General features: G+C 40.6%; 1 protein-coding gene across 8 annotated transcripts in view; it reads left to right on the top strand.

Moving 5' to 3' along the window:
• ANKRD27 (ankyrin repeat domain 27) overlaps nt 1-14,098 on the top strand; it is a 103,093-nt gene that overhangs the window by 73,989 nt on the left and 15,006 nt on the right. For all 8 annotated transcript variants that reach the window (XM_075073622.1, XM_075073621.1, XM_075073619.1 and 5 more), the window contains 4 exons: nt 6,228-6,350; nt 8,379-8,576; nt 12,980-13,099; nt 13,738-13,899. In XM_075073622.1, the coding sequence (XP_074929723.1) occupies nt 6,228-6,350; nt 8,379-8,576; nt 12,980-13,099; nt 13,738-13,899 (603 nt within the window). The remainder of the gene's footprint in view (nt 1-6,227; nt 6,351-8,378; nt 8,577-12,979; nt 13,100-13,737; nt 13,900-14,098) is intronic.

Genomic DNA, 14,098 nt, shown 5'->3' with positions numbered 1-14,098 from the left:
AGTAGGGACCCTGCTGCATGGGCAAGGTAGGCAAGGGGGCAGAGAATCCTGCCTACCTCGTTGACAGAACACAGATGATTCCTCTTGGACTCCTAGTGAGGGATGTTGTGTTTAGAATGTTTTATTGTTTTGTATGACCTTTGCGCTCCTGTGCTGTGCTGTGACTGAATATAAAGATCATAAAGATGGTAGACTGTACAAAGTGTGTGTGTGTGTGTATGTTGACTGCTTCACAACTACTGGATGTTCCTAAAGGAGTTAAACGGTAAAGCAGAAGGTTCAGGACTGTTGTCTAGCGCATTAGAAATCTGAGGCCTGGGTCTTACTGTGTACAGATACTGATATGTTGTGAGGTCTTGGGAAACTCAAGTGAGTTGCCTGACCCTCAGTGTCTCATCCATAAAATGGGGGTATTTACCATCTTCATGATTAAGTCTGTATATAAGAATAAAGTAAACGTGCACAATTTCACATTAATTTGCACACGTGATTTTTTTCACAGTTTTGCCAACACCTAAAGCATATGAAAAAAATATTTAAGACAAATGAAACAAATTACTGAGGTTTCAGCTGGAAAGACTGAGTTCCAACACTGATGAACCAGTATTTGACAATGCAGCGTACAGATTAGTGCAATCTCTGCATTCTGATTACAGATCTCTTGAGTTTATACCTTGTGGCTTCTCTTACTACAATTGCTGAATGGAATTGCTGTATGTCCTCTTGTAAAACTGTTCATTATGAAAGGAGTTGTCTGACTGGCTGGCACAGGTTCCAACTATGGGTATCTGTTAAAAATATGATTATTTCAAAGCCCTTATCTTGTTCTTGACAATCTGAAGTCTGTTTCCATAGGGAAAGAGGCAGCAGTAGAGTCATTAGCACTGTTATAGATTTCTGCTGTGACTGCTAGCTGAGCTTTGCAAGAGCAAATTTTTAAACAAATCCTAAGGAGACTGAAGATTTTAAAAATTCTTATACTGTGGTTGTGGAGGAAGCCACAAATAAACAGTTCTTTGCCTCCATCATAGCATCTGGAAAAGCTTAGACAGCAGATTTGTTCGGGCTGTAGATAGCCTGGTTAATCCAAAGTGTCTTTGCTTAGTGTCTGGTTCTTTGGAAGGAAACTTCTTATTTCACAGATAAAAGTAATTTGATTTTTGGCAAGCTGTTTGGTGGTCAGTTTTTTTTTGCGGGAAGGTAGCTGGGAGAAAACCCTCACAGAAATGACTTAGTTTTATGTCTGATGTTGCTTTCTGAGGTACTGGAGTAGTTGGGGAGAGCTTCATGCCATGACCTATGCTTTTGATTAAACATGAGATATTTATGTCCTTCCTAGAGGGTGAAGACTGTGTCCATTATTGGTGTAGAGTGCTAAGAGTTGTATTAGAGAACGCTCACTACCAAATATTTTGAAGGAAACTTTTATGTGGTTTTTGCTCAAGAAACCACTGCTTGGAGTGAATGATGATTATCAGTCTTCCATTTCTGAGTAAGTCTGCTGAGAAGCTTGTGGTAAAATAATTCTCTTAATATGTGGATGCTTCAGATCTCCCTCTGCTCTAGCACCAGACTGACTTTAGTACAGAATCTGCCTGACTGCGTCTTGGATGAAGATCATGTGTTCCTGCTGGTATTAGAAGATCTATCAGTTTTCAGACCTATTAGAAGCCTTCAGTTCTATTGATTATGGAAGGGTGTTGATTTTTCCACAAACTTTATCAGGAGTAATTGCTGCTGTTCAACAGCTTTGTTCTTTTCTCTATGAGAGGTCCCAATGGGTGTTAGCTAACAACTGCCCATTTCATAGAATCATAAAACTGGAAGGGACGTCGAGATGTTCTCTAGTCCAGTGCCCTGCACTCACAGAAGGACTAAGTATTATCTAGACCATCCCTGACAGGTGTTTGTCTAACTTGCTCTTTAAAATCTCTCATGATGGAGATTCCACAACCTGTCCAAGGCAATTTATTCCAGTGCTTAACCCACCCTGACAGGAAGTTTTTCCTAATGTCCAACCTAAACCTCCCTTGCTGCAATTTAACCCATTGCTTCTTGTACTATCCTCTGAGGTTAACAAGAACAGTTTTTCTCCCTCCTCCTTGTAACAACCATTTTTGTACTTGAAAACTGTTATCACATCCCCTCTCAGTCTTCTCTTATCCAGACTAAAGGAACTCAGTTTTTTCAATCTTCCGTCATAGTTCACGTTTTCTAGACCTTTAATAATTTTTATTGCTCTTCTCTGGACTTTCTCCTGTTTGTCCACAACTTTCCTGAAATGCGGCACCCAGAACTGGACACAGTACTCCAGTTGAGGCCTAATCAGGGCGGAGTCGAGTGGAAGAATTATTTCTCATGTTTTACTTACAACACTCCTGCTAATACATCACAGAATCATGTTCGCTTTTTTTGCATCAGTGTTACACTGTTGACTCATATTTAGCTTGTGGTCCACTATGACCCCCAGATCCCTTTCCGCAGTCCTCCTTCCTAGGCAGTCATTTCCCATTTTGTATGTTCCTTCATAAGTGAAGTACTTTGCATTTGTCCTTATTGAATTTCATCCTATTTACTTCAGACCATTTCTCCCATTTGTCCACATCATTTTGAATTATAATCCTGTCCTCCAAAGCACTTTCAACCCCTCCCAGCTTGGTATCATTTGCAAACTTTATAAGTGTACTCTGTATGTTATTATCTACATCATTGATGAAGATACTGAACAGAACCGGACCCAGAACTGATCCCTGCGGGACCTCACTTGTTATTTCCCCAAGGAGTCTCAACTGTGGGATCTGCAGGTTCCACTTCCTTATCCCTCTTACTCGGTTTATAGATGGGGCTGGTTGGGGGATAAGGGAGAGGGCACGAAGTGCACTGTTTTCAGTATGTGGATTACACTCAGTTTTAAATCTTCCTTGACCAACCTAGATGACACAGATGAGAAGCTTAACTATGTCTGTTTTGAGACTGAGGTGTGACAGCTAAAATTCGGTCCAGATGAGTTTGAATTGGTGCCAGTAGGTTGAGGGAAGAAGTTAGAGGATATGGGAGAGACACCACTGGCCCCTTTGAGGGTATTTATCTGCTATCAGTTGCCCTAAATGGCGACTTGGACAATGTGTTAGATCCTCAGTAGTCTTCAAAGAATTAGTTTAGTAGGGACCGTAATAGTTTCACACTATCAGCGTCTGGCCAGGGGGATTACAACAGTTTCTCTCTGATGCAGACCATCTTACAGAACAATTCAATATGGAAACTGAAGCTGGTGCAAAATGCAGCAGCCTGCTTTCTTAAATGGTATATTTCATTAAGAGCCAGTGCTAGGGGACCTGTATTGGTGCTTACTGGTTTCCAGGTGGACTTTAAGCTGTTGGTTTTACCTATAAAACCCTCAGTGGCTTTGGGCCTGCGTATTTGAAAAATTACCTTAAAGAACATCTCTGAAATAAATTTAGATTATGTCTGATGCTTAAAATGTGGCAAATATTTTACAGGGGTGATTATCTGGGTGGGGGGATGTTGGTGTGTTTAGGACTAGCTCTTTATTTAGGCAAATAGGAAATGAAGTCAGTGGTGTTTTGCCTGCCAAAGGCAGGCTTCTGTAGGTCATGCTATGGTAAAGTCAGTTAGTTCTTTGAACCACATAATGTGTAGTTACTCCTGACATTAAATTGTAGTATTGTTGTCATTGCCTGTTCTTGTGTGTCCTAGTAGAATGTTTTATATAGTATACTTCAGAAAGAGAATCTGTTACAGAATAAAGAGATATTTTGGGTATCTAGGAAGCTAACAGTCTTGCAAAACAGAGCTCTTTAGTCCAGGAGTGCGGTACTGGTTGCTTTTCTGGGTTGCATCTCGCTCAGAAATGTAAAGAAGCTATGAAGTGACATACATTAATTAGCAAGATTAGATTATAACAGCTTCATGAGATACTTAATGTGTATGTCTATTTAAAAGTGCATTTAACCTTTTGACGAAAATCCTTGGTTAATCCATTGTAATTGTAAACAGATATGCTTGGGTAGCATGTTTTAAAGTTTTGGTGAGACATAAATTCAAATCTCATCATTAGCATTCTGAAAGCTTTAATGGGCAGGGATAGGATAGGGGGCGCTTATGTTTGTGATTGTGATTATGTTACTCTGTGACAATACAGAGTTGGAGAGTAGGGTCTGCAGTGTGAGGGCCTTGCAGATTCTGAAACTATTTAGGGTACTGAAAATTGTTTTCCTGCGGTCAGGGTGCTGCAGTGACAAAACACTGCCCTTTTTAGCTGTTGCTGGACATGCACAGATACACTGAACAGTAAACCTCGCTAATCTGCTCTTATACAACTGCATACTTACCCAAGAAAAGTTCTCAGCTTTGCAGTTTACTGCACTTCAGAGGTGAGACCTTACTTGTGAAGAGGGAGAGGAATACAGGTGCAGTCATACTCTCCATGGGATGGTAGGGAGGACAACATATCCCTTTTCTATCTCTATCCCCCAGCACTTAATACTCTAAAACAGGCTTAAGGTCCTCACTGTTTGTCCTGGTGCTCCTTCTAGCTGCTTCTGCCTGGGGGCAAGTCCAGCCATTTATGCTCTCGTGGCTTACTGAACCACCATGGGGATAAGCAGGAGACCTTGCTGGCACCTGCAGGATTGAAATGAGTGGGTGAAATGGAAGAAGCCTGTAGAAAAGCTGCCCCTCTCCCTTCCTCTTCAGCAGCAGCTTGGAGATCCATTGCCTGTGCACTCCTGCAACATCAAGCCCTGGTATGGAATCCATAAAGATGCTCTTATGTCTGTCTTCAGTTGTAGTGCATTGCCCTCCAACTTTGCCCTATGTTGGAAGGCACAGGGAAGATCTGAGAGAGACTCTCTCCCTCAGCAATAAGGCCATAACCTCCATTTTCACATGGTCCTGCTGGGGCTTTTAGTGCTGGAGCAGCACATGTGCATTTGTTCTCTTATAAATGCTGCTGCCTAAGAGGAGAGGAATAAGATGGCACATGTTAAAGCTTTGCACTCTCCGTGCTACTGTAATCCTGCAGCTACTAGACGAGTTCCTCTCCATTCCTGTGGCAGCCCCAGAAGAGCTACGTGAGCCCTGGAAGCCCTTACACTATGCACCAGTTGGAGGGGAGGAGCACCAGCACCAAATAAGTGCCTTTACCCTTGTTTCAGACTGTTCTTGAGTGCAGGGGTGAGGCCAAGGATAACATAATGCTTTGCCCACTTTGACCCTGCCCTGACACCTGGAGAGGAACCATTGTCCATTTGTTTGGGGCACTACCCTCGGATTTGAGAGACCTGGATTTATTCCCTCCTTGGCCATGGACTAGCTGTATGACCTTGGGCAAGTACTTAATCTCTCTGTGCTTCAGTTCCCCATCTGTAAAATGGGGATAATAGCACTGCTCTTCCTCCCAGGTGCTGTGAGGATAAATACATTAAAAAATTGTGAGGAAGTCAGATACTACAATAATGGGCTCCATATAAGTACCTAAGACAGATACAATTACTTGGTACTCCCTTAATCTCATTGGTCTACAATAGGTTAATGAGGTTCTCTGTAAACAAACAAAAAAGAACTACTTAATAGTGTTTTTGTTATTTACAACCACATGTGACATTAACATTCAGTGAATATTCACTATGTGCAGCACTAATGTGTAGATTGTCTTTGGTGGAAATGTGTCTTACAAATGAAGGAATCATGTTATTTAGACACAAACTTAGGCCTCCCTTCTAGGCTTTGGAAATGCATACAGCTCATGAGAAGTTACAGCTCTGAGGAGAAAATGTATTATACCTGCACAGTTTATATGCTGGTTAAACCTCATCATCCTTGTCACTTTTATACTTTTAAAAGCACATGATGAACAAAGAATCACGTTGACATGAACTGACATAAACTTTGGCCTAATCTTCAGCAATCCAAGCTAAAAGGATTTGAAGGGTTTGAGCAGAGTTGAACACTGAAGTCTTGATTAGGCAGTAGGAAGTCATTTATAATTTACTTCATTGTTACTTGGTGAACTGCTGCTGGCTGCCTTGTCAACTGTAACATTAATTTTTTTTTTAATTTGGCCTGCAGGGGAACCAAGGTTGGGAGTTGGCTCGTTCAGGCTCTCCAACTTATTCTGTTTTTGTGACATTAACATGTACATGTTTGTAATTATTAGGAGATAGAGATTTTGGGCAATATAAAGTGGGACTTTGTTTTTATGCCAGGTTCGCTATCTTTTGGAATGGATGGAGGAAGACGTAGAAGAAGCAGACGAAGCTGACGATACAGTGAAGCCAGAGCTCTGTCACCCATTATGCCAGTGCTCAAAATGTGAGCCAATACAAAAGGTTGGAATTTTTTTCTGTTCTGTAGACAGAATAACTTTTGCATTCCTGTAGTTAGTTTTTTTAGCCCAGGGAAATAATATTCCTATTCTTCTGCACAGCTGCATCTCTGCTCACAAGAGGCCTGTGATTAAGTGTACACAGATCTTAATAGAGTTCATCACCTTAAGGATGAAGTTGCTGTACTTGAAAATCAGGCTGTGGAAAGGATTGGAATAGAGAAGCAGTGTTCAGAAACTCATTTTGTTTTCTGGAGGAGTGGAACACTTGTGTGTTTGGATTTTCTTCTTCACCCCGTTTGTATTGTTTTGGTCCAGGATTTGTAGTCGATGCTTTCAGTAAGTTCTGAGTAACTTTGTAAACGTGAGGGTAAAGAGAAGCTCTGCTCTAAGCCTCCCAGTTGTTTCCTTTACCCCCTTCTCTGCTCTAGGCCTCCCCAATTTCTCTGGTTATCTGGGCCCTTGATAACTTGCCCTCTCAGCCCATTGAACATTTTATTCTTTGGTAATATCTTAGCAGGAAATTTCTTGTCCTCATAAATATCAATACAATACTAATAAGACCACTTTATTGTTTATCATATCTTTAATTAAAACTGTATCTAAAAAACTAAAGAGCTAAATAAAATTATGGAGAATTGTTGTCTCCCTTACTCATTATTTATCATACAGTGTAAAGAGAAACGGGCTATGATATGGGATTAATCATGTTCCTTGTTGGAAGCCACTGCTGTGCCTTCCAGTTAGTAAAAGTATTGAATACATAAATACTGATAACTGTTTCCTTAGAACACGTTTTGGGTCTCATTTGTGGAAATAAGGAATGCTCATAATTTAAAGAAAATAGAAAGCTGATTATCTGCAACTCAGAAGGAAGAAGGATTATTGTGACTGAGTGATGGAATCTCTTGGTTACTGAAACAAGGGCTTTGAGACATTTTAGTTTAGCTAACTGACTACCTGGCTCTTGAATAAAAATAAGAAGGCATTTGTTAAGTAGTCTTGCAACTAGACACTGCAGTTGGGAAGAGGGAAGAATGGGATAGGTTCGCTGCCATTGTGAAACTTTGGCTTCCATGCAGTCTGAGAGCAGTAGAACAGGACATTCTCTAAGTAGTCTGTAGGCCACATCCCAGTTGGATCTTAAGCGACTTTTTCCTGATGGCCTCCAAGGAATTCATGCCATATAGCCCCTCCTACTGTTCTGTCTCAGTCAGGGTACTGTTTCCTAAAGGGCTGTCACATGAATGCAGATCAGTAAGGTTTAGCACATCTGCAGAATTCCATTTCCACAAATGTTGTGATTTCCCAAAGACTATAGCAATTATTAGTATACACTATACTGGTGCCATAGATTGTTTCCATAGGACTGGAATTAATTTTAGCTGTAGCTGTAGCCCTCAAAAGCTGGACCTTCTCATAGCAGGGAAGTAGACTAAGTAATCTCTAAGAATGCAGACTGTGTTCAGTTCTACAATCAAGTATGTAAAACAAATGTGAGGTATAACATTAACTCCTACCAGTCATACCGTACTGTATCCCATAGAGCTAACAACTAATGCAAGTCTGGATTTCTAAATCACATGTCAAACTGAGCAGTTTTCAGTCTCTGCTAATAATAATCTTTTTGTGAAATTTCTCTGTAGTAACCTATCTTGTTTAAGGAAGGGAAAAATAAGACAATTATCCATCACCAGTGCTTGGGGCCAGTTCTAGGGGTGGGGCAGCAGGGCAATAATTCCCGGGTGCCAGTTTTCAGGGCAGTATGCTGCTGTGGCACTTGCCTTCTTTTGCTCCCGTCTGATTGGCTGACTGTGTGAGGGCTTGGCTCGGGCTGCTGGTGCCAGTGCCACCCGACTGCTTGGCTTTACCAGGTATCTCACTGAAGGTCTTAAACAAGACTCCCTGGACAATAGTGTTTGTAATGTCTGTCTGCCTGTTTTGTATATACTATGCAGGTATTTAACTGCTCTTTACTCAATAGAAAGTGTTGTGATCAGTTTTCTGTGGTTTTTATTCTTTTTCCCAACAGAAGCTTGCAAGAATCCCTGCTAATGGACTTGGAGTAAATGTTACAAACCAGGATGGCTTTACACCACTACATGTGGCTGCGCTGCATGGGCACCCTGAGTTAGTCTACCTTTTGTTGAAACACGGTGCCAATAGCAGTGCAAAGAATATGAACCATGCCGTACCTCTTCACCTGGCTTGTCAGAAAGGTCACTTTCAGGTAACTGGTTCTCTTCATAGCTATAAGCACAGCAGGCAGATTTTATTGGGGCGTGGGTGGTAGCTACGTAAGTGTTTGTCCTTGGAGGGAGGAGACGAGAATGGGGAGGAAAGGGGACAAATAAGTAAACTCCTATCCCCGCTCTTCATTCCAGGAAGTGGGAGGGTTGGTTCAGGGCAGCAGAAGCCAGAGTGTAAAGGGGACTTCATGGTATTGTTCCTGGTGCTGCTTTGTGCTGAAGAAGCAGACTGGGCACAGTGAGGCTCTCTCTCTGCTTGGGTAAGGGATAAAGCCTCTTTCAGCACGGACTGTGCAGAGCCAGCCTGAGGATTTTGTTTTGAAGGAAGAAGTGAGTAAACTAGACCAGATGGGTCTGGCCCCTTGTGTTGGAGAGGGGACACAGGATGAATATACTCTGTGTAGTTCTAATGAGGATGAATGTATTCTTTCTAAATGTTAAACTTATATGCTGCTTCAGGGACTCCCTCTCGAATCCAAAACGGTGATGGGACTTGCAGGACACTGCAGCATCCAGCAGTTTTTCTAACAAGCCTGTCATGCTTTTCAGGTACCAAGCTACGAAGGCAAGCTATTGTCACTTTGCAGCAGTCAAATGCAAGTGGGTTATAGCTCTGCTTTTACTGCACAACCTGAGAATCCTGAGGTCACCCCACACTCCTGAAAATCAATAGCAGTTTCCAGTTTGTGTGTATCTTCTTTATATTAGCGAACATACACATGCAGATATCAGAATATATATACAAAACACTTGGTTATAGGCAGTCTGTCATAAAGGCACGTATGAGTCCTCTGCATCCATTGTATTCCCTTAGTCAGCTTCTGTGTATGGTACAGAGATAGAAACTAAAGGTATTTCAAGGGAATCCGTGATCTGAATAGGTGAGGCCCTTGATGGTTCTCATTAACTCACTGGGATCCCAGTCCTACTTCCCTTGGAGATTGTGGGAGTTTTGCCATGACTTCAGTTGGAAGCATAATCAGGTCCAAGAGACTGTCTTGACTTGTCACTTGGCAGAAAGTTGTCAACATGCAGTGAAAATTAGGCCTCCTGGAGTGAAAGAACTAACCCATTAGCTTGCTACACTAATCTGCCATATACATTTCTTCAATCCACAAGCTACTTTGACACTGACTCCTCACAGCTCACCTTGGGTAGTGTATTAACAGTGAGAAATGTCTTTACATTCAAGTGAGGCACATCTGGGTATATTAAAAATTATTTGAGCTTCAGCAGTTTAAAGCTTCCATATATAGGCAGCTGGATACTTCTCATTACAAGGTAGAATGACTTATCCCACATTAACCATTTAAGAAAGGCTTCTAGACTGAAAAGATTTGAGTTTTGTGATTACTTTAGCCTCCCAAGCTCGGACACCTCTCTGATACCTATGCTGTGGAGTAGACTTTTAATGTGGTTTCCATGTACATTTTTGTGGTTGAAGTTGATTTAATCAGATTATTAACTCCTTAGGGCAGGGATTGTGTCTTCATATGTGTTAGTACAGCACCTAGCACAGCAGGAATCCAGTCCTGTTTCGGGGGGTGGGAATGGGGGTTGGCCCTCCAGCAATATTACTGATAACATTCTCAGTCAGAGTGTGTATTTGTAACATCACTTACTAGAATAGATTTGTTTTGTTCTGGAATAGAAGGCCTTGACCCCGATCTGTATCCCAAAGAATTGTCAATGTTTACATTGTTGTTTCCTCTCTGCTTTTTATATTGTATTTGGCATGGATGTGTCAAAAATGACAAATTGAGCTTTCAGAGTAATAGTTCTAGTCTTCACAAAAGTAATATATACTACAGGATATGTCTCTTCATCATACATATGCTTAGAAAAACATATATACCCAGTAACCCACTCTATGAACTATGGGTCAATCAAACATTTTTTATGTGAGAGAATTCTTTTCACTTCAAAACAAAACAAAAAACAACTTCCTTGTTGGTGGTCTGAACTTTGTGGCCAAACAAGCAAAGTTTGTATCAGGCAGTGCTATCTGCTACTATTTCATGTTCCAAAATAACTAAGTGGTAAACCTGACATAGAGCAAAAAGGAAGTTAAAGGTTTTTATGTCTTTTAAAAAAAACCTCCTGTCCAGAAAACTCCCCTGAGAAAGAGAGAGAAGATCCCTCCCATGCTGCAGTAACCACTCCCTCAGTACTGAAATTGTTTATATATGAACTTTCTCCTTCTTAATGGCCTGAAATTACTGTATAAATGTAAGTGTTGGCTCAAATGGAACCATTTCATATCAAACACGTTACAATAAATGTCTTGTGCAACCAGCTTTTCATACATATTTTTATTCATTTAAGACCATTTTTAAAAATTTCTGCCTCATGTTTAAAGATTTAAAAAGAAACTAATTTAATAGCTATCTGCTAGTAGCAGAATTTCTGCTAACAGACCTCATGAAATTAGCCTTACTGAGACTGGGAGTGACACTGTTTTAAGTAGATTTTCACAAGATTTCATCCTCTCTCCATTTCATTGCCTGGCTTAGGCTCCTTTGTGGCTATGTCTTCATATACTTTGAGTCATTGTTTTCTTTGTGTTGTGCTCCGTTCTTATCTGAGGACGTGAAGCCATTAAGTTTCTTTTACATGCAGTTACTGCTGCATTTTTAGATGGAATGTGGTCAGTGTTGGACACACCTGAGTTTAGTTTTAGCAAACGCTGATCCAGGGATTGAAATTTCCTTCTCCCCTTCACAAAACTGTAATCAGGTGGATCTTTCTTGTCCAGTGGCATGTCCATCTCCTGGGCTTTTCAAAGGGTTTGTTCAGTTTCTTTTGAGAACTTCACAGAGGAAGAAAATAGTCTCTCCCTTCAGAGTTCAAGGGTACATGTGTGTGTGTGTGTGTGTATGCATGCACACATCAGTGTCCTTACTGTTGTGGTGGAAGTGCTACATGCTTCTGCTCTTTAAACACACAGCCAGAGCAGGGAGATGTGCCACTTGAAGCTCTGTGAGCGGTGTTCAGTTCCCTGTTTGGTTCCAGGCTGAGCTGAAGACATGGGAAGTACTGAAGGAGAAAAATAAGCTAGTTGAGGGGGACTGGGGGAGAGAAAGTAGGTGAAGAGACTGATATAGGGGAGACAGTAAATGGAAGGGGAAAATATTGGATGTGAGAAAGCAGGTGGAAAGGACAGAAATGGAGAAGGGGATGAGAAATCAGAGAAATGGAAGAAAAATGGAAAATCAGGAGTGTGGAAAGGAGAGAGGAAAAGGCAGAATGAACTGAAATGATAACTTTAAAGAGAGAGAGAGAGAGAGAGAGAAAATGTAAACAAAAAGAAAAAGGAGGAAAAGATGTTCACAACTCCTAAGTCAATGAATGTTAGTTCTTTGATGTTAGACTGTATAGTACTTCCGTGCCAATTATCCTGCAAGTCCCTAATCTACTAGGATGAGAGATGCCAGGATGGCGTTGCTGTGGAGCATTCATCCTTTATAAGGTCATTGGCTGTGTGTGCGTGTGCGTGCGCGCATATAATTCACATGTCCCAGAACCAGGTTATTTATTTTACTGACTATAGGGACTGGTGGGGAAAGTTTCAAATTAACTTTTTTTAATCTCTAAGGAGCAAAAGATTAAAACAAAGTAGGTAGAAAACTGTGCCAGTGCCATCCTTCTGCTGCTTGTCAGCCATGATGATTGCTGTATCATCCAGACAGTTACCAAGCAAAGCATCCAGACTTCAGACAGAGGAAAAATCTTTTCATTGTCTGGATTTTCTTTGAATGTTAAATTTATATTGGATCCTTTAAGGATCTCCTCCAGCCTGCTTGTTTTAAAGGAAAGTAAATTGCATGTAGCATTCCTAGATTAGGTGCTTAAAATAACTAAACCTTCTTATCATGACCAGTGGAAACATATACTGAAATGACTGCTTTTTCCATCTGTGTTCATTCTCCAGGAACTTAACTTCCAAAAGTTGACTGGTAAATTTGGGTGCCTCCATTTTTGGCAGCCCTACTTTGAACAAGCCTAGTTTTCAAAAAGTGCTGAGCATCCAAAATCAGTAGTCACATTTGAAAATACAGGCCCATATAAGTCTGATGGGCATAAATAACAAATCAGCCTTTAGATTGTCTACATAAGATGCTCCTTATTGGCATTATAACAAGTTGGCACAATATAGGAACACAGAGCAAGGGGTGCCCAAGGTTCAATACCTCAGATTCTGATTTTTCCTAGTTCTTTGCATCAGTGGGACTCTTAAATTAAACCTGGTTCTGAGTATTTGAAACACTTCACTCTTGATTTACAGTATCAGAAAATGTATTCCATTAGAAGTGTCATTAATGGTGATGGAGTAACTCCAATGGTATTTTAACTCAATGGCATTTTAATCTCTCTCTTCCTATAGGTAGTAAAGTGTCTAGTGGATTGCAATGCTAAACAAAATAAAAAGGATGTACATGGAAATACTCCCTTAATTTATGCTTGCTTGAATGGCCAACATGAGATTGCTGCCTTGTTGTTAGAGGTAAGACGTCTTCACAGAAAAGTTTGTTTAAAATATTCATTCTTCTGTAATATTTAAGATGGAACCTTTAATATTACATGTACTGAATACAAAACATTCGTATTAATACTAGTAATGCATTTCTCTTTAAAACTTTTGGAAGGAAATTTAGGGGGCAGTTTTGCATCCCTCCCCCATGGTGTTTTGTTTAGATTAATACTTCTGTAATGTTGTTGCAAGTAACACTTATTATTTAACAACTTAGTGCCTGGTGTCTAGCTTTTCTACTCCTGGTATATGTATCAGAATTCCAGATAACTGGTAGCAAAAGTTGATAATATAACAAAAGCATTTTCTTCTTAAAAACCTCTCTCAGGCCTCATCAACATGAGCTGGGATACGTAGCAGATGTATGCAAAATGAGATAAATTGATTCATGAAATTAAGGGGAGAATGATCGTTGTAGGGTTTATTGTTGTTGAACTCACTGTGGCAATCTACACTTTCTCTATGTAGCTGAAACGTTTCTAATTGATTGTTTTGGTATAGTACTCTATGTACTTTTTTACAAGAGACAAAGAGAAAGGTAGTGTGCTGCCTCCAGTTGATGCTGTTTTTTCCTTATAACATTTAATTCAATTTTTTACTTTTCCTTCCAGCATGGGGCCTCTGTTAACCTTTCCAACAGCAAGGGAAATACAGCACTGCATGAGGCTGTGATAGGAAAACATGAAGTCTTGGTAGAGCTGTTACTTCAGAATGGTGCTTCGAACCACATTAGGAACAAAAGGCAATGTACGCCTCTTGACTGTGCTGAGCTGGTAGGTGAAGAAGTCCACTTCTAGTATTAGTTGTCCCATTTTAGCTTGTTCGAAACCCCAGTATCGATCTCTTAGGAGGGAAATGGAATCGTACAGGCTTGTCACATAACCATTTTCAGCCAAACATAAGCGAAGATTGTCAGGAATACTGTTAATTTAAAATGATAGGCAACGGCAGGAAATCCTGAAGCACAATGAA

The sequence above is a fragment of the Chelonoidis abingdonii genome, chromosome 19 (assembly GCF_003597395.2).
Source record: "Chelonoidis abingdonii isolate Lonesome George chromosome 19, CheloAbing_2.0, whole genome shotgun sequence".
Lineage (NCBI taxonomy): Eukaryota > Metazoa > Chordata > Testudines > Testudinidae > Chelonoidis > Chelonoidis abingdonii.
This window is presented reverse-complemented; position numbering and strand designations above follow the sequence as displayed.